A 20,629-nucleotide genomic window follows, 5' to 3' on the forward strand; every position below is an offset into this window, starting at 1 on the left:
AAAAATATAGATGATAAAACATTGTATGTTTGAAATAGTGGCACTGTATTAATCTTTCAGACCTCTTACACCAGATTTTCACTTGCTCTGAATTATTACCTATTTTCAGGCAATATCAGCTGTGTTTCAGAAATTCAGTTTTTTAGGGAAAAGGTTTATATTAGTATTCATATAAAACACCCTACAAACAGTGTAATTTATTAATGAGATTTATCATGAGATTTAGGCTTCTAAAATTCAAAAAGAGTTAATGAATTGATTGGAAGGTAGCAAAAAAATAACTAAACTAAAGCTCATTACAGAATTAGTTCACTTGCTATTTAAATGTGTGCAGTTGGGGGTAAGATGTAGCTGGGCCTCCAAACCTCAATCACTATTGAAACAAGTTTGAGAATCTCAACGTAATCCCAAATGTTGCATGTCAGAAAGCCACCAGATAAATTAGCATACTTGTCTTTGTTTGAAAAGCTGGAAGTATATTAACTGAGCTACTATATCTTGGGAATTTTTCACATTAAATGCTTGCACTATGGCTATCCCAATGCTAACAGACCCTTACTTTCATAAACACTAAAATTGACTCACCATTATTTAAATGCATGATGAGTTTCATTTTTCTATTAACCTTCAATAAATGTTAGGGGAAGAAATCATTTTTAAATTTTGCAAAGACTCATGATGACTTAGATTCTCCGGATGACTAGGCAGTCAGACAAACATTTCAATTACACTCTTCACTATGTTGAGGGAGATGGAAAAGAGATGCCTGCAATACATTCGGTGTATTCACGAATTATGAAGCCCACTCAAATTAGAACTTGTTACTATTGTTTTGAAATGGCTAAAATCATTGGGAAAAATCTCTTGATACCTATTTAAATAATTTCTTATCGAACAAGGTAATTAAAAATAGCAAAGCTTGCTGTATGAAATTGCCTTTGAATCAGTATGGCATTGATGAATCTGGTCTCATTTCTATTTCTTTTCTTGAAATCCCAGTTATGTCTGAATCTATTCTATGCTGAAATGTACTCTGGGGAAGGTGGAGAATTAGTTATCCATCAAGTTTCTCACTGATCTAGAAATGGAATGTCTGTTAAAGTCAGAAGTGGCTTGCTGGCTACAGTTAGCAGCAAAGGAATCTGCATGTGATCAGCTCTGTTTAATCTAGTAGAGGTTTCTGCAGTTAATATTAATTTCTCTACAGCAGTGTTTCCAAGACTTTGGATGCCGCTTGTTCAGGGAAAGCTCCTGCTGGGCTGGGCCGGTTTGTTTACCTGCCGCGTCCGCAGGTTTGGCCAATCACGGTTCCCACTGGCCCCGGTTCGTCACTGCAGAACAATGGGGTCTGTGGGAAGCAGCGCGGGCCGAGGGTTGTACCGGCCACCATTTCCTGCAGCCCCCATTTGCCTGCAGCAGTGAACCACGACCAGTGGGAGCCGCAATCAGCCGAACCTGCGGACGCGGCAGGTAAACAAACCGGCCCGCCGGTTTGGGAGTTTGGGAAACACTGCTCTACAGGATTTCAGGAAACATGAGAGAGATGAAGAGTCTAACTAGCTGTAAGGTTCATTAAAAGTAAGCCTTGGACCTAGCAATGCTACTTGTGACATTTGTCCAAACAGTGTTGGTTTTTCCATGTTAACTGCTTTGTGGTCAAGTACATTGCATCTGCCACACAGCAGAATTTGTGATCTGCTTCAGTGGGGCTGACCACAACCAACTGACTCACATGCACTCCATGAAATGATATACTTTTATCCACAAGTCTAATTCTTATGGCCTGATTCAGCAAAAATATCTGCAGTCGTTAAGGCCATTTAAATCCTCAAAGGCCACAGAGGGCTGAATGGTGGCCAACCTATTAATAGGTCAGGTGTGCACATAATACCACTCATTCCAAGTAGAGTCTATCATTCAGCACCTGGAGAAGTGTAAGACAACTTTTGTGCATTGGCTCACATCCTTTTGCATGTATCAGTAGTTCTCCCATTGACTTCAGTGGAGCCAGCATTTCACCCTTAATATCTACCTTTCAGAGCCAGTTTAGACAATGCTGGCAGATAGGCAGCTCATTGGGCCTCCACAACACAGAGATTGTAGAAATGATACCTAGAGGTTTGCCTTTATGTTTCACTGCTACAGAGTGCAGGGATACAAGCTGCTTTGTGCTGACCGAGACCTCTGTGGAGATACCTTGAGCCCCTATAAGGGAAATTATGCACACTGTATCTGGACCCATTCCCTACTGGTCCCCTCTGTGTGGAACTAATGAAACCCATCTCTCCCCTTCCCATCCCCCACCCCCTGTTGGCATGGCAGAGTTGTTTGAGGGAGGCTAAGATGGAGGAAGCTATACACTGAACTTGTGCTTTGCAGCTGGGGCCTCAATTGCATAGCTATGCTGGGGATAGGGAGAGGGCAAACTGGTTCAAACTAGTCTCACTGCCGGCTTTATTTTTTTAGTTGTTTCAAATGAGTCATGTAATAAACAGTTCACAAAAATGTCTATAGTAGTAATCCTTTCCCCCTCTACAGCTACATGTTTATAAATATGCATGGGGCTGTCATAGGATGTCATATGTCATGTAGGGTTGTGTCGATTGAATCACTTCACATAATATAATGTGATTGTGCAGCCCAACTTGATGCAGTGCAAGGTGTGCTACCCTGATAAATAGCTAGAAAGAGCAATCTTCAAATAGTTAAAGGAAATTGAGCTCTCACAAATAAAGGTGATATTTAGACTTTGCTTTTAATCTCTACCAACAAAAAGATTCAGAGGAAATCTTCAGCTTCCTTGTCTTTGTGTGGTAATTAGCAGGTATTTTTCCTGCTAAACGTGGGAGGAAGCAGGCAGTGAATGACTGTGATTCAGTTTATCACTAATGCATGCAAGCCTCAGAAAAACAAATCTTTGAAATGGCATAATCTATACTTAAAGCCAAAGGGCAAGCAACAATCAATCACATTTTCATTCTGAAGATGCACTGATAGCAGCTTTAATAACACTTCTTATGCTAATGAGGAGAAATTAGTAAATTCTCATTTGAAAGAGGAGATTGTATTGTCATCATGTCTCTAGGTTTTGCTTTTGGCTGTGGGTTTTTGGTTTTGTTTCTGTTTTTTCATGTGCTGAATTTGTGTGAACTGATTTTGAACCCAGGCGAAGGATGTTTATGTAGAGGGAGATGGCTTCCATGATGGCAAGGGTGATGTTCTAAGGAAGGTTGTTAATGTTGTAGAGTTTCTGGAGGAAGTTGGTTGTGTATTGGAGTAAAGTGGCCACTTGTGTGGTTTGAGCGTGGTTTGTATGAGTCCCAGTATTCCTTCAGTAAGAGGTTCATGGCCAGATATGATGGGTCTGCCTGGATTCCCTTGTTTCTGTATCTTGGGAAGTGTGTAGAAGGTCTCTGGAGTGGGTTTGTGGGGTATGAGTTTGTAGAGTTTCTCTTGGAATTGTTTGGGGAAGGATTTGATTGTACTCTTAAATTCCTGAATGAATTGCAATGTAAGGTCTTCTCTGAGTTATTTATAATAGATGCTCTCAGAGAACCTCACTGATGTAGTCATTATGGTTGAGGACTACAATGGTACCCTCTTTGTCTGCTGGTTTGGTCACTGTCTGGTGATTGAATTTCAGGGACTGTATTGCTGTGCTCTGAGAGGTGGAGCGATTATGGTGGATGTAATATTTGATAGGGATTTCAGAGTCAGTCTTTTTTTCCCCCGACCAATGATCAAGAGTGTGGTTTTGTCTGCTGCTGGGGGTGCAGTGAGCTGATTCATTTTTCCTATGACTGTTGGTGGGGACATGGCAGTTGTGATCCAGTTGTCCTACACAATCAAAACATCTGATCTACCTCATCCAGTGCACTAAATGCTGCAATAACAATTATGTGAGTGAAAAAAATCAATCATTATGCTCCCCAATAAACTCATAGAAAAACGATAAAAGATAATGTCATATCATCAATCAGCAAACACTTTTTAAAAAATGATCACTCTATCTTTGACCTCCCTGTCCTCATCGTCAAAGGAAACCTGCATAACACCTTCAAAAGATGAGCCTGGAAGCTTAAATTCATAACTCTGCTAGATAGTAGAAATCCATTAACTCACTAAAGACACTGCATTTATGGCTCATTACAACACTCAGTAATCCACTATCCCTCCTTTGTTCTACGACTGCAGAAGTATTAACTTCCCACTTCATCTTGAATGGTCTCTTGCAACATGTGTTAATTCCTTATGCTAAACAATCTGTTCCACCTTGTGTTTAATTGTGACAATCTGGCCTGGTCAACACTACAGAATTAGGTCAACGCAAAGCAGCTTAGGTCAACCTAACTAGGGACGTAGAATTTGAAAGTGTAAGGTGAAAGTGATCATGAAATGGTAATGTTCATGATTCTAAGGAATGGTGGGAGGGAAAGCAGCACAATAAAGATAATGGATTTCAAGAAGACAGGCTTTAGCAAACTCAGTGAGTTGGTAGGTAAGATCCCATGCAAAGCAAGTCGAAAGGGAAAACCAGTTCAAGACAGTTAGCACTTGTTCAAAGAGATATTATTAAGGACACTAGAGCAAACTATACTACTGCATAGGAAAGATAGGAAGTATGGCAAGAGATGAACCCAGCTTAACCAGGAGATCTTCAATGATCTGAAACTCCGAAGAGAGTCCTACAAAAAGTGGAAACTAGGTCAAATTACAAAGAATGAATATAAACAAATAACACAAGTATGTAGGGACAAAATTAGAAAGGCCAAGGCACAAAATGAGATTGAGCTAGCTAGAGGGATAAAAGGTAACAAGAAAATATTCTGCAAATACATTAGAAGCAAGATGAAGACCAAGGACAGGGTAGGCCTATTACTCATTGGGGTTTTGGAGGGGGTGGGGTAACAGAAAATATTTCCAACACACCTCTGAACAACGTACTAATCCACAGAGACGTTCCTACCAACACTACAAAAAGAAGGATTCTGGGTGGACTCCTCCTGAAGGTCGAAACAACAGACTGGACTTCTACATAGAATGCTTCCGCTGACGTGCACGGGCTGAAATTGTGGAAAAGCAGCATCACTTGCCCCATAACCTAAGCCGTGCAGAACACAATGCCATCCACAGCCTCAGAAACAACTCTGACATCATAATCAAAAAGGCTGACAAAGGAGGTGCTGTTGTCATCATGAATAGGTCGGAATATGAACAAGAGGCTGCTAGGCAGCTCTGCAACACCACTTTCTACAAGCCATTACCCTGTGATCCCACTGAGGGTTACCAAAAGAAACTACACCATTTGCTCAAGAAACTCCCTGCCAGCAATGCTCCTCTGCCATATACATTGGTCAAACTGGACAGTCTCTACGTAAAAGAATAAATGGACACAAATCAGATGTCAAGAATTATAACATTCATAAACCAGTTGGAGAACACTTCAATCTCTCTGGTCACTCGATTACAGACGTAAAAGTCGCAATATTACAACAACAAAAAAAACTTCAAAAACAGACTCCAACGAGAGACTGCTGAATTGGAATTAATTTGCAAACTGGATACAATTAACTTAGGCTTGAATAGAGACTGGGAGTGGATGGGTCATTACACAAAGTAAAACTATTTCCCCATGTTTATTCTCCCCTCCCACCCCCCCACTGTTCCTCAGACGTTCTTGTCAACTACTGGAAATAGCCCACCTTGATTATCACTACAAAAGATTTCCTCCCCACTAGCCCCCCTGCTCTCCTGCTGATATTAGCTCATTTAAGTGATCACTCTCCTTACAGTGTGTATGATAACACCCATTGTTTCATGTTCTCTGTGTATATAAATCTCCCCACTGTATTTTCCACTGAATGCATCCGATGAAGTGAGCTGTAGCTCACGAAAGCTTATGCTCAAATAAGTTTGTTAGTCTCTAAGGTGCCACAAGCACTCCTTTTCTTTTTTAGAAAATATGGAAGTGGCAGAAGTGTTAAATGACTTTTTTGCTTCCATTTTCACCAAAAAGATTAATAGCAATTTGGACATCCAACATAGTGAATGCCAGTTAAAATGAGGTAGCATCAGAGGCTGGAATAAAGAAAGACCAAGTTCAAAATTACTTAGACAAGTTAGGTGTCTGCAAGTCACCAGGCCTGATAAAACACATTCTAGAATACTCAAGAAACTGACTGAGGAGATATCTGAGTCATTAGCGATTATCTCTGAAAAGTCATGGAAAACAGGAAAGATTTCAGAGCACTGGGAAAGGGCAAATATAGTGATAATCTATAAAAAGAGAAATAAGGACAACCCGGGGAATTACAGACCAGTCAGATTAACTTTCAGAATCCAGAAAGATAATGGAGCAAATAATTAAACAATCAATTTGCAAACACTTAGAAGATAATAAGGTGATAGGTAACAGTCAGAATGGATTTGTCAAAAAGAAATCATGTCAAATCAACCTAATAGCTTTCTTTGACAGGGTAGCAAGCCTTGTGGATGGCGGGAAGCAGTAGATGTGGTATATCTTGACTTTAGTATGGCTTTTGATACTATCTTGCATGACCTTCTTATAAACAAACTAGGGAAATACAACCTAGATGGAGATACACTCACTTAGCATTGTAGTTATGTTCCTGCAAAATGAGACTTTAAGCAAAATGATGTTAAGTGAATCCAATTTCCCCATAAGAATTAATGTAAATAGGGGCAGTCAGGTTCCAGGGAAATTTTTTTCACCAGACAAAAGACTATATTTTGTGTGTGTGTGTGTGTATATATATATATCCATATATACATATATGTGTGTGTATGTATATATATATATACATGTGTGTATGTGTGTGTGTGTGTGTATACACACACAGAGACACTATAAGTTTTAAACAAACAATTTAATACTGGTACACAGCAATGATGATTGTGAAGCTTGGTTGAGGTGGTGAAGTGAGAGGGTGGGATATTTCCATGGGGATTCCTTACTGCTAAATGATGAACTAGCAATTGGCTGAGCCGTCAAGGGTTAACTCGTTGTTAACATAGCCTCACACTTTACAAGGCAGCACAAATGGAGGGAGGGGAGACAGCATGGCAGCCAGAGATAGACACCGTGTGTGTGAGAGAGAGGGAGATGCGCATTTCCCCTTCAAGTACGCTGACCCCACTCTTAAGTATACTGCCTTGTTAAGTAGATCAGCAAGCTGAGACTGCAGCTGCTGCCAGGAAGCTCCCCCCCTACTGAGCCCTGTCGTGTGTCCCCCTGCTCTATGGAAATTGGGTAAGTGGGGGCAGGGGGACACCCTGACATTAGCCCCTCTCTTTCTTCCCTCCCCCCTACCCAGCAATCAGGAGGCTCCCAGGAGCAGCTCCAAGGAGAAGGGCAGGAGCAGCACATGGCAGTGGGGGGAGGGACAGCTGAACTGCCAGCAATTGGTAGCCTGCTGGGCAGCTGCTGCACAGGGAACTTAGGGGAGGGGAGGCTGCCGGTCCACCCTGGTTCCAAGCCCCCACCAGATAGCTCCAACGGGCTGCTCTTTCTGCAAGCAGTGGACAAAGCAGATGGCTGCCAAATGACGTTATAAGGGAGCATTGCATAATTTTAAATGAGCATGTTCCCTAATTGATCAGTGATTGATTACAATGAAACAACGTTAACCGGGACGACTTTAAGTGAGGAGTTACTGTACTATAAGGTGGGTGCATAACTAGCTGGAAAACCGTTCCCAGAGAGGAGTTAACAGTGGTTCACAGTGAAGATGGAAGAGCATTTTGAGTGGGGTCATGCAGAGATCAGTTCTGGGTCCAGTTCTGTTCAGTATCTTCATCCATGATTTAGATAATGGCATATAGAGTACACCTATAATCTTTGTTAATGGCACCACAGTGGTAGGGGTTGCAAGTGCTTTGGAGGAAAGGATTAAAATTTAAAATTATCTGGCTAAACTGGAGAAATTGTCTGAAGTAAATAGGATGAAATTCAATAAGGACAAATGCAAAGTACTCCATGTAGGAATGAACAATCAGTTGCACACATACAAAATGGGAAATGACTGCCTAGGAAGGAGTACTGTGGAAAGGGACCTGGGGGTCATAGTGGATCAAAAGCTATATATGAGTCAACAGTGTAACACTGTTTCAAAAAAAGCAAACATCATTCCTTGATGTATTAGCAGGATTGTTGTAAGCAAGACATGAGAAGTAATTCTTCCGCTGTACTCCACACTGATAAGGCCTCAACTGGAGTATTGTGTCCAGTTCTGGATGCCACATTTCAGATAGGATGTGGACAAATGGAGAAAGTCAAGAGAAGAGCAACAAAAATTATTAAAGGTCTAGAAAACATGGGAAGATTGAAAAAAAAACTAACCTTTGTTTAGTCTGGAGAATAGCAGACTGAGAGGGGACATGATAATACTTTTCAAGTATATAAAAGGTTATTACAAGGAGAAAGGAGAAACATGTTTTCCTTAACTTTTGAGGATAGGACAAGAAGCAATGGCCTTCAACTGTAGCAAGGGCAGTTTCGGTTGGACATTAGGAAAAACTTCCTGTCAGAGTAGTGAAACACTGGTATAAATTGGCTAGGGAGATTGTGGAATGTCCATCATTGGAGATTTTTAACAGCAGGTTAGAAAAACACCTGTCAGGGATGGTCTAGATAATACTTAGACCTGTCATGAATGCAGGGGACCGGACTAGATGACCTCTCAAGATCTCTTCCAGTCATAGAATCATAGAATATCAGGGTTGGAAGGGACCTCAGGAGGTCATCTAGTCCAACCCCCTGCTCAAAGCAGGACCAATCCCCAACTAAATCATCCCACCCATGGCTTTGTCAAGCCTGACCTTAAAAATGTCTAAGGAAGGAGATTCCACCACCTCCCTAGGTAACGCATTCCAGTGTTTCACCACGCTCCTAGTGAAAAAGTTTTTCCTGATATCCAACCTAAACCCCCCTCACTGCAACTTGAGACCATTACTCCTTGTTCTGTCATCTGCTACCACTGAGAACAGTCTAGATCCATCCTCTTTGGAACCCCCTTTCAGGTAGTTGAAAGCAGCTATCAAATCCCCCCTCATTCTTCTCTTCTGCAGACTAAACAATCCCAGTTCCCTCAGCCTCTCCTCATAAGTCATGTGTTCCAGTCCCCTAATCATTTTTGTTGCCCTCCGCTGGATGTTTTCCAATTTTTTCACATCCTTCTTGTAGTGTGGGGCCCAAAACTGGACACAATACTCCAGATGAGGCCTCACCAATGTCGAATAGAGGGGAACGATCTGCTGGCAATGCCCCTACTTATACATCCCCAAATGTCATTATACAGCCCAAAATGCCACTGGCCTTCTTGGCAACAAGGGCACACTGTTGACTCATATCCAGCTTCTCGTCCACTGTAACCCCTAGGTCCTTTTCTGCAGAACTGCTGCCTAGTCATTCAGTCCCTAGTCTGTAACGGTGCATGGGATTCTTCTGTCCTAAGTGCAGGACTCTGCACTTGTCTTTGTTGAACCTCATCAGATTTTTTTTGGCCCAATCCTCTAATTTGTCTAGGGCCCTCTGTATCCTATCCCTACCCTCCAGCGTATCTACCTCTCCTCCCAGTTTAGTGTTATCTGCAAACTTGCTGAGGATGCAATCCACACCATCCTCCAGATCATTTATGAAGATATTGAACAAAACCGGCCCCAGGACCAACCCCTGGGGCACTCCACTTGACACCGGCTGCCAACTAGACATGGAGCCATTGATCACTACCCATTGATCCCGACGATTACCCAGCTTTCTATCCACCTTATAGTCCATTCATCCAGCCCATACTTTAACTTACTGGCAAGAATACTGTGGGAGACCGTGTCAAAAGCTTTGCTAAAGTCAAGGAACAACACGTCCACTGCTTTCCTCTCATCCACAAAACCAGTTATCTCATCATAGAAGGCAATTAGATTAGTCAGGCATGACTTGCCCTTGGTGAATCCATGCTGATTGTTCCTGATCACTTTCCTCTCCTCAAGTGCTTCGGAATTGATTCCTTGAGGACCTGCTCCATGATTTTTCCAGGGACTCAGGTGAAGCTGACTGGCCTGTAGTTCCCAGGATCCTCTTTCTTCCCTTTTTTAAAGATGGGCACTACATTAGCCTTTTTCCAGTCGTCCAGGACTTTCCCCGATCGCCATGAGTTTTCAAAGATAATGGCCAATGGCTCTGCAATCACATCCGCCAACTCCTTTAGCACTCTCAGATGCAGCGCATCCGGCCCCATGGACTTGTGCTTGTCCAGCTTTTCTAAATAGTCCCGAACCACTTCTTTCTCCACAGAGGGCTGGTCAGCTCCTCCTCACCGGTCCTACGAGTCTATGATTCTATAAATGTTTAATTTAAATTTTGCTCCCACCGATATAACTACCCAACTATGCCAACTTAATAACTCCACATCCATGAGTGGCGTAGTGTCAAGGTCAATGTAGTTAGGGCCAAGCAGTGTCAGTGTAGACACTGTGTTGTTTATGTCAACTGTTACTGGCTTTCAGGAGCCTTTCTATAATGCCCCACAGTAACAGTACAATAGATACAAGCTATGCTGGTGACGATACGTACTGCTGACACAAGCAGCAAAGTGTAGACACACATAAGTGATGTAATTCCTGTGGTAGCTGTATGCTGATGTAAGCTAGGTCGACTTAATTTTGTATGTAGGCATGGCCTCTGAGTCAGGCACGCCAGAACAGACAGACCAGATGAAGAGGCAGTGCGGGGACGGGGCACGGGGGCAGAGGTGGTGTGAGGTTGGGGCCTTGGGGAGAAGGGGCAGTGCGAGGCCAGGGCATCAGGAGGCATAGACAGTGCGAAGGTGGGGGCTTGGGGAGAAAGGACAATATGGCGGCGTGGCATGGGGCTGGGGCCACGGTTCAAGCATCTGTTTTCCCCTCCTTTTAGGGCACTTCTGCTCCTGCTCTGAGTACCTTTCCCAGACCTGAAGAAGAGCTCTGTGTATGCTCAAAAGGTTGTCTCTTTCTCCAACACAAGTTGGTCCAATAAAAGATATTGCATCACACACCTTGTCTCTCTAAATCATAAAATGAACGGTCAAAGGAATCATGTTGCCAGTTTATCTCAGTGCTTCTGTTTGTCACTCTTTCTGACAAATAGTTAAAATAAATTCTGCTTTACTAAGATCCACAGCATATTTGTCATGGTAGTTAGGGGCCTAAATAATAGAAAAGAGAGCAAAGCAAGAATGAAATTAAGGATAACAATTTCCAAAGCCAGAGGTCCTCATCAGAGAGAACCCTGCCTAAGACATGGCATGGGAAAACTAACGTTCCAAGAGCCAGTCATCTTAACTGCCATGATGAGGTATAAGGTGACAGTCTGTGTTTAAGATAATCAGATCTGAAATTAATACATTTTTTAAATTCTTCAGTACCTCTTGAATTCTAAATGTAAATTTACAGTACAGAAATTTGAAAACATATACAACCCTGAATTCTAAATGAAGTCCTATTAGGAATGCAGCTGCCTGCTCCTTGCATTCAGGGCCGGCTCCAGGCACCAGCAAAGGAAGCAGGTGCATGGGGCGGACAATAGAAAGGGGCGGCACTCCGTGCGTTATTGGGGCGGCATGTCCGGGTCTTCGGCTGCAATTCGGCGGCAGGTCCTTCATTCCCTCTCTTCCTCTTCGGCGGCAGCTCAATCAGATTTTTCTTCGCCGCTTAGAGCGGGAAAAAAGCTGGAGCCGGCCCTGCTTGCATTATGCAGAATATTGCACACACATTCACTAGATATTGTGTATCTCCATGACCTGAGCTTGATGCCTTCTACCTTATGGTTGGAAGTCAAGGTGTTAATTTTAACCTGCATGGTTCTCGTTAACCTGTGATCTGGTTGTCTGAGAGATCACGTCTCTCTGTAAAATTGTACCCTAGTTGCAGTCAGTGGAGACACTGGAGCTGGACCCTCTACAGTATAGAAGAAAGGTATTGTTGAAATAAATATTACACTGTTGCATTTAAGCAAGAAAACAATGAGAGAATGCAAACAATTTTCGCTCAGATTAGAAATGTACAAACTGTCTCAATAGGAAATGCCCTGATACCTTCAAACCAGGTTGTCTGAATACTCATTCTTCCTTATAATGTATCCCCTAGAGAAATTCATGCAGTCACATACCCAATCAAGAAATTTTAAAGTACCTTGGCCATGCTCAAGCAAGTATCATTATTGTTGCTACTTGTAATGCTATGGCACCTTTCAATCAAATCTTATTTTTTTTAAAAAAAATGTAAAATAACCCAAGTGTCACCCTGCTATTTATGATAGTTTTCCAATAATCTCTTTATTTTATTGCTAATTAATAATGTAAGATATACAACCTATTTCTGTGTAATCTGGTGCTTTCTCCTCTGTAATCAGCCTCTGCCTCCTACTTCATTCATTCAGTGAAGTCACAAGCCATTGGTTTGTGACATGAGACTTGTTTCTGTCCTGATGAATGTTGATATTCCAAATACTGCAGTGAAGCATGACTGAAGGAATTATCCAGGAAGAAAGTGTTTATAGTTCAGGGAGATCTTCTGGTCTGTTGTACGCACACAAACACATCTCCTTGATATTTGACACCAATGTGGAAGAAAATACAGCTCAAGTACAAAACCGTAGAATGGGGATTTCATATAAAGTTATATTTGTAAAGTTGGTAGTATGGCTGTGGTATGATGTAGCATCTGTAAATGTTAGCGTATAGAGTGTACATTTGACAGGGAGAGGGGAGCGGAACAATATGTAAAATGTCATATATTCATTGTGTATAGACCGGGAACACTAGTCCTGCTTTCTGCATGTTTTTTTTAAACAGGAGCTGTTAAAATGTAAAAAGGAGTAAAGTGAGAAAAGGATTTATAGTTAGTAAATAGCTGAATTCAGCATTGAATGAATATAACATGACTTATGGCACACAGTAGAATATTCAATCAGGCCTCCTTTACAAGCAATTGATATTCTCTATGGCCTGTGCATAATACTGTCTAGAGAATTAAAGGATGTTAACATTTCATTACTCCTGCCATTGATTTTTCTCTACTTTCTTCACAACAAAAATCAAAATGTGACCTCTTATTCCACTGAATTAGTTCCAGAGCACTTGCCATTATTGACTTCCTAATGAAAATTAATGATGGCTTCTTTCATTCAGTCTCACAAGTAAGCACAGCAAGCAAATTTCCAAAAAGGGTGATTTTTTCCTCCTCAGATTGAAATGAAAAAGACTATATTAAATACAAATCCTACCTTAAGGCAGCATTAAGTGTGCAAATTTAAACACTCAAAAGTCAGAACATTCATAATATTTTAATTATGATTTCAATTGCACCATTGGGGTCCAATGCTGCAAAAACGTAACCGTGTCGGTAGCTTTACTCATGTACACTCAATGAATCATAGAATATCAGGGTTGGAAGGGACGTCAGGAGGTCATCTAGTCCAACCCCCTGCTCAAAAGCAGGACCAATCCCCAATTAAATCATCCCAGCCAGGGCTTTGTCAAGCCTGACCTTAAAAACTTCTAAGGAAGGAGATTCCACCACCTCCTTAGGCAACGCATTCCAGTGTTTCACCACCCTCCTAGTGAAAAAGTTTTTCCTAATATCCAACCTAAACCTCCCCACTGCAACTTGAGACCATTGCTCCTTGTTCTGTCCTCTTCTACCACTGAGAATAGTCTAGAACCCATCCTCTCTGGAACCACCTCGCAGGTAGTTGAAAGCAGTTATCAAATCCCCCCTCATTCTTCTCTTCTGCAGACTAAACAATCCCAGTTCCCTCAGCCTCTCCTCATAAGTCATGTGTTCCAGACCCCTAATCATTTTTGTTGCCCTTCGCTGGATTCTTTCCAATTTATCCACATCCTTCTTGTAGTGTGGGGCCCAAAACTGGACACAGTACTCCAGATGAGGCCTCACCAATGTCGAATAGAGGGGGACGATCACGTCCCTTGATCTGCTCGCTATGCCCCTACTTATACATCCCAAAATGCCATTGGCCTTCTTGGCAACAAGGGCACACTGCTGACTCATATCCAGCTTCTCGTCCACTGTCACCCCTAGGTTATTTTCCGCAGAGCTGCTGCCTAGCCATTCGGTCCCTAGTCTGTAGCTATACATTGGGTTCTTCCATCCTAAGTGCAGGACCCTGCACTTATCCTTATTGAACCTCATCAGATTTCTTTTGGCCCAATCCTCCAATTTGTCTAGGTCCCTCTGTATCCTATCGCTGCCCTCCAGCGTATCTACCACTCCTCCCAGTTTAGTATCATTTGCAAATTTGCTGAGAGTGCAATCCACACCATCCTCCAGATCATTTATGAAGATATTGAACAAAACCGGCCCCAGGACCAACCCCTGGGGCACTCCACTTGACACCGGCTGCCAACTAGACATGGAGCCATTGATCACTACCCGTTAAGCCCGACAATCTAGCCAACTTTCTACCCACCTTATAGTGCATTCATCCAGCCCACATTTCTTTAACTTGCTGACAAGAATACTGTGGGAGACCGTGTCAAAAGCTTTGCTAAAGTCAAGAAACAATACATCCACTACTTTCCCTTCATCCACAGAACCAGTTATCTCATCATAGAAGGCGATTAGATTAGTCAGGCATGACCTTAGAATCATAGAATATCAGGGTTGGAAGGGACCCCAGAAGGTCATCTAGTCCAACCCCCTGCTCGAAGCAGGACCAATTCCCAGTTACATCATCCCAGACAGGGCTTTGTCAAGCCTGACCTTAAAAACCTCTAAGGAAGGAGATTCTACCACCTCCCTAGGTAACGCATTCCAGTGTTTCACCACCCTCTTAGTGAAAAAGTTTTTCCTAATATCCAATCTAAACCTCCCCCACTGCAACTTGAGACCATTACTCCTCGTTCTGTCATCTGCTACCATTGAGAACAGTCTAGAACCCATCCTCTTTGGAACCCCCTTTCAGGTAGTTGAAAGCAGCTATCAAATCCCCCCTCATTCTTCTCTTCTGCAGGCTAAACAATCCCAGCTCCCTCAGCCTCTCCTCATAACTCATGTGTTCCAGTCCCCTAATCATTTTTGTTGCCCTTCGCTGGACTCTCTCCAATTTATCCACATCCTTCTTGAAGTGTGGGGCCCAAAACTGGACACAGTACTCCAGATGAGGCCTCACCAATGTCGAATAGAGGGGAACGATCACGTCCCTCGATCTGCTCGCTATGCCCCTACTTATACATCCCAAAATGCCATTGGCCTTCTTGGCAACAAGGGCACACTGCTGACTCATATCCAGCTTCTCGTCCACTGTCACCCCTGGGTCCTTTTCCGCAGAACTGCTGCCTAGCCATTCGGTCCCTAGTCTGTAGCTGTGCATTGGGTTCTTCCGTCCTAAGTGCAGGACCCTGCACTTATCCTTATTGAACCTCATCAGATTTCTTTTGGCCCAATTCTCCAATTTGTCTAGGTCCTTCTGTATCCTATCCCTCCCCTCCAGCGTATCTACCACTCCTCCCAGTTTAGTATCATTTGCAAATTTGCTGAGAGTGCAATCCACACCATCCTCCAGATCATTTATGAAGATATTGAACAAAACCGGCCCCAGGACCGACCCCTGGGGCACTCCACTTGATACCGGCTGCCAACTAGACATGGAGCCATTGATCACTACCCGTTGAGCCCGACAATCTAGCCAGCTTTCTACCCACCTTATAGTGCATTCATCCAGCCCATACTTCCTTAACTTGCTGACAAGAATACTGTGGGAGACCGTGTCAAAAGCTTTGCTAAAGTCTAGAAACAATACATCCACTGCTTTCCCTTCATCCACAGAACCAGTAATCTCATCATAAAAGGCGATTAGATTAGTCAGGCATGACCTTCCCTTGGTGAATCCATGCTGACTGTTCCTGAACACTTTCCTCTCATGTAAGTGCTTCAGGATTGATTCTTTGAGGACCTGCTCCATGATTTTTCCGGGGACTGAAGTGAGGCTGACTGGCCTGTAGTTCCCAGGATCCTCCTCCTTCCCTTTTTTAAAGATTGGCACTACATTAGCCTTTTTCCAGTCATCCGGGACTTCCCCCGTTCGCCACGAGTTTTCAAAGATAATGGCCAATGGCTCTGCAATCACAGCCGCCAGTTCCTTTAGCACTCTCGGATGCAACTCGTCCGGCCCCATGGACTTGTGCACGTCCAGCTTTTCTAAATAGTCCCTAACCACCTCTTTCTCCACAGAGGGCTGGCCATCTATTCCCCATGTTGTGATGCCCAGCACAGCAGTCTGGGAGCTGACCTTGTTAGTGAAGACAGACTGCTCATATAAGTAAAGTTACTTCTGTGTTTAAATCTTTGCAGCATTGGGCCCTTTATTTGTTTATATTCCACATATTTGGTCACATCCTGCCCCCCTAACCCCTTCATCCTGTATAGGGGAAACTGAGGGTGGCATAGAGCATCATTTACACTAAACGCTTCTGGGCCCATGATGTGGGACATGGTCAGCAGTCCCTGGGTGCTAGATCAGCAAACTTTAGGCAGCAGACTTAACTTTGAGCAACAGTAAGGCATAAAGCCACCTTTGCCCTCCATCAACTTCTCCAGTCTTGCACTGAGCAGAATTCAGCTTGACTGGGTGTTCTGGGCCACTGTATATATGTTCGGCATTGCATATATTAAGGTAGTCTAAGATATTGCAGTACAAACATGCAGTGCATGTTAATTAACCGTAACTATTTCATTTCTGGACTTTTGTGTTTTTAAATATGCAAATTTTGCACTAACATAGATATTTACTTTCTTTTCTCAAGGCTAGAAAAGGCTTTACATTATTTTTTGCTTTAGTGGAATTATCTCCCTCTGCTCAAATAACACCAAAAAAAAAAAAAAAAAAAAAAAAAAAAACAGGTGAACTGATTCCCTTTACAGCCATCCATACAAATATATATGCACAAATCACCTTCAGGGTAAGACCATGGGCTCTCTTACATCAGTATAAATTAAGCATAACTCCATCAGTGTCAAAACAGGATAAATGAGAGGACCCATATCTGGATGTGAAAACTAGCTACTTTATCTATGGCATTTGCTGATGATATACAATTATCTAGTGAAAACACATTATTGTCTGAAGATCCAGTCAAAATACTTCATTTTCTTTCTTTCTTTCTTTCTTTAGACAACAAAGATTATGATGCATATCTGTCCTATACCAAAGTGGATCCAGACCAGTGGAATCAAGAAACTGGGGAAGAAGAACGATTTGCTCTTGAGATCCTACCAGATATGCTTGAAAAGCATTATGGGTACAAGTTGTTCATACCAGATAGAGATTTGATTCCCACTGGAAGTAAGTTATATTAGGCCGTGTGTATGTGTTTCCTATATGGGGAAAACAGAAATTACATATATGATGCAATAATGTGCTTTCTATCATAGTATCCTCCGAATCTTATCTCTGAGTTTTCTCTATCATTTAAAAAAAATATTTCATCTGATTTTGGGGGTGCACTTTTAGAATATTTGTTGGCTTGCCTTCATTATTCCCTAAAATAGCACTTGCTTATTTGGTTTGGGTACTATTTTCAGTTAAGATTAAAGGGTTCAGGAAAGACATAGACAGGAAAACATGACAAAACCAGTATTTTGTAGGGTTTGGTGAGGAGACTTTCTATCTATGAATCAAATACTGATGTCCTTAATCTGTTTTAATTCAGTCCATACTTGGACAAATTCCCGTGGCCTTGAATGTGCACTGAGTAAAATCTGAGTAAGGACTTTGCTTATTCCAGAAACTAATCAAGCTTTTTATATGGGGAAAAATAGACTTGTGTTGAAACTAATACAACAGTAGAGTGATACATTTGTGGCTCTTTTAAGGAACGCTATATGCCATGGCATTCTGTTAGTATTCACAGCAGATGATTTTTTGGTGTGGCTACTGGAGATCTTCAGAGAGCAAAATTAGCTGATTAGAGCTTAGTTTTATTCATTTACTACTTGATCATGTTTATTTTGCATAGTCCTGTCCAATTTTAGTTACTGCTTTAGTGAGAAGTTGTAAAGTTCATCTCCATAGCTTCCATGTAGCCTTCAAACTTCCAACTTCTTACTGGATTATTTCAGTTTATTTTTACTAAAGGCAGAAAAGAATCTTTTATCTTAAAAAGAAAAAAAAATAGACCCATTAGCAGCAAAGGTGTTGTTAAGATCTGTAATAACCTGAACATTAATTCACAGGAGGCAACATTGTAGATGCCTGGGGGGAAAAAAAAGACAGACTAAGGGTCCAACCCTGCAACATACACAAGAGTAACTTGTGAGTTTATTGTGTATGATTGGTACCCTAAATCACATGGTCATTGTTCTGTTACAGCGCAGAATGACTTAAAACAGAAGAATGATGATGACTATGCATACCCTTGCATACATGCAGATATTAGTCTTTGTACAAAAATTTTGCCAGAATTCAAATATTCTGATGAATAGAAACCCATTCACTTGATGGGGGGCGGGGAAAGGGGTGGGAATTGAATGAATATATGCAATCAATACTTTGCAGTGTTCAGCTAGCTGTTCCTGGACAGGAGAATTTAGCCCTGTTGTTTCCACTGAGGTTTTTGGGTGAGATACTTGCTTTGACTGATCTTGAGCAACTGTCTTTTTTTATAGCCTACATTGAAGACGTGGCAAGATGTGTAGACCAAAGCAAGCGACTGATCATCGTCATGACTCCAAATTATGTGGTAAGGAGAGGCTGGAGCATCTTCGAACTGGAAACTAGGCTTCGGAACATGTTAGTCACTGGAGAAATTAAAGTGATACTGATTGAATGCAGTGAACTCCGGGGAATTATGAACTACCAGGAGGTCGAGGCCCTGAAACATACCATCAAGCTTCTAACTGTCATTAAATGGCATGGACCAAAATGCAACAAGTTGAATTCTAAATTTTGGAAACGTTTACAGTACGAAATGCCTTTTAAGAGGATAGAACCCATCACACATGAGCAGGTTTTAGATGTCAGTGAGCAGGGGCCCTTTGGGGAACTGCAGACGGTCTCAGCCATTTCAATGGCTGCTGCCACCTCCACCGCTCTTGCCACTGCCCATCCAGATCTGCGCTCCACCTTTCATAATACTTATCATTCACAGATGCGCCAGAAACACTATTATCGAAGCTATGAATACGATGTACCTCCTACTGGCACCCTGCCTCTTACCTCAATAGGTAACCAGCATACCTACTGCAACATCCCTATGACACTTATCAATGGGCAGCGGCCGCAGACAAAAAGTAACAGAGAGCAGAATCCAGATGAGGCTCACACAAACAGTGCGATACTGCCCCTCTTGCCACGGGAGACCAGTATTTCAAGTGTCATTTGGTGACAGAAATGCAAGGGGGGACCCTAACCCCCTTGAGTAGGAGCTAAGTGTGCAGTCTGGTGCCTGGAACTACATCCTCGACTGCTGCTGTTAAACATGCATTACAATCTATAAAATACGAGGAAAAACAGGGTCTTGTACATATGTTTTTTGCAGTTTCTTTGTAGCATCAGTCTTCCTGTTTTACCCATGTCTCTTGCCATTCACATTTTTGACTTTGTTTTATACATCATTGGAATTTGTATATTACGGTTTTTTTTAAATGAAGAGACTGCTGTATAGATAGGAAATCTTTTTTGCTCCATTAGTATAGTTTTAGAATTTTTTTAAACATTTCTTGGGAATGCTTGGACGAAGCTATGTTAATATCAGAAGCACCATCCATTTTGTTGGCCTGCCTAGCCTGATACATGAAGGCCATGCCTGCTGCATTTCACCGTTGTGAAGAACCTTTGTTCTTAGGAGGACCCCGCCTATCATTCTGAGCTCCAATTTCATTACTTATCCCATGACAACACTCTTTCCTCCCACTTCCCCTTATGATGGTCCCATGCTGGGTAACACTACAGACAGTCTGATCATCTAACATTTAACTCAGTAAATGCCTGTCAGACAACAAGATATACCCAATATGTATCAATTGCCTCATAGTAACCACTACAGAGTGTGTAGAAAGTAGCGTTTGTTTTTGTTTTATGGATGAGTTGATTTGTACCCCTTTTATTTATATAAAGCAACAACCCTAATTCGATCACTTCTGGAATAGTGTGAATGTGTATGCAGCTTTTTTTTTGTTTGCTTGTTTTTGTTAAGCATTTAACTTTTTCTTTTCCCCCTCTTAAATTCTTCAAATGAGGTTATTTGCAATTGTCAAACAAGTAAGGTAATAGGCGTTGAAGTGCAGTAAATCCTGCTGAGATTTACAGCGATGGCTTCCAAACCAAAGGGGAGTAGAAGGACAATATCAACTATGGTTTGTCACATTGTATTATAGAAAATGGATTTTTCTAAAAAGTAAGAGCAAAACATTTCTTTTCAGCTGAGTATGGATTCCCCTTGTATTTGAATGTTCCAATCACTGTAATTACTTTTCAATGATATATTCACATTTGAGCATTTTTATATTTTGTCTTAGCTTGTTACAATAAGTAAAACCTTATTAATTTCAAGGTGATTTAAATGAGAACTCAGGTAGTAAAAAAAGAAATTATGAATACCAACAAACATCAATGTTGTAA

The 20,629-nt window shown here is 41.9% G+C and overlaps 1 protein-coding gene across 4 annotated transcripts in view; it reads left to right on the forward strand.

Moving 5' to 3' along the window:
- Positions 1-20,629, forward strand: part of IL1RAPL1 (interleukin 1 receptor accessory protein like 1) — a 1,117,545-nt gene that overhangs the window by 1,095,330 nt on the left and 1,586 nt on the right. For 3 of the 4 annotated variants that reach the window (XM_073328235.1, XM_073328255.1, XM_073328244.1), the window contains 2 exons: positions 17,183-17,353; positions 18,676-19,589. In XM_073328235.1, coding sequence (XP_073184336.1) covers positions 17,183-17,353; positions 18,676-19,394 — 890 coding nt within the window. In that variant the 3' untranslated portion in view covers positions 19,395-19,589. Of the gene's footprint in view, positions 1-17,182; positions 17,354-18,675; positions 19,590-20,629 lie in introns of those variants that run through there. The other variant, XM_073328264.1, reaches the window with a different exon arrangement.

Source organism: Lepidochelys kempii, chromosome 1, assembly GCF_965140265.1.
Source record: "Lepidochelys kempii isolate rLepKem1 chromosome 1, rLepKem1.hap2, whole genome shotgun sequence".
NCBI lineage: Eukaryota > Metazoa > Chordata > Testudines > Cheloniidae > Lepidochelys > Lepidochelys kempii.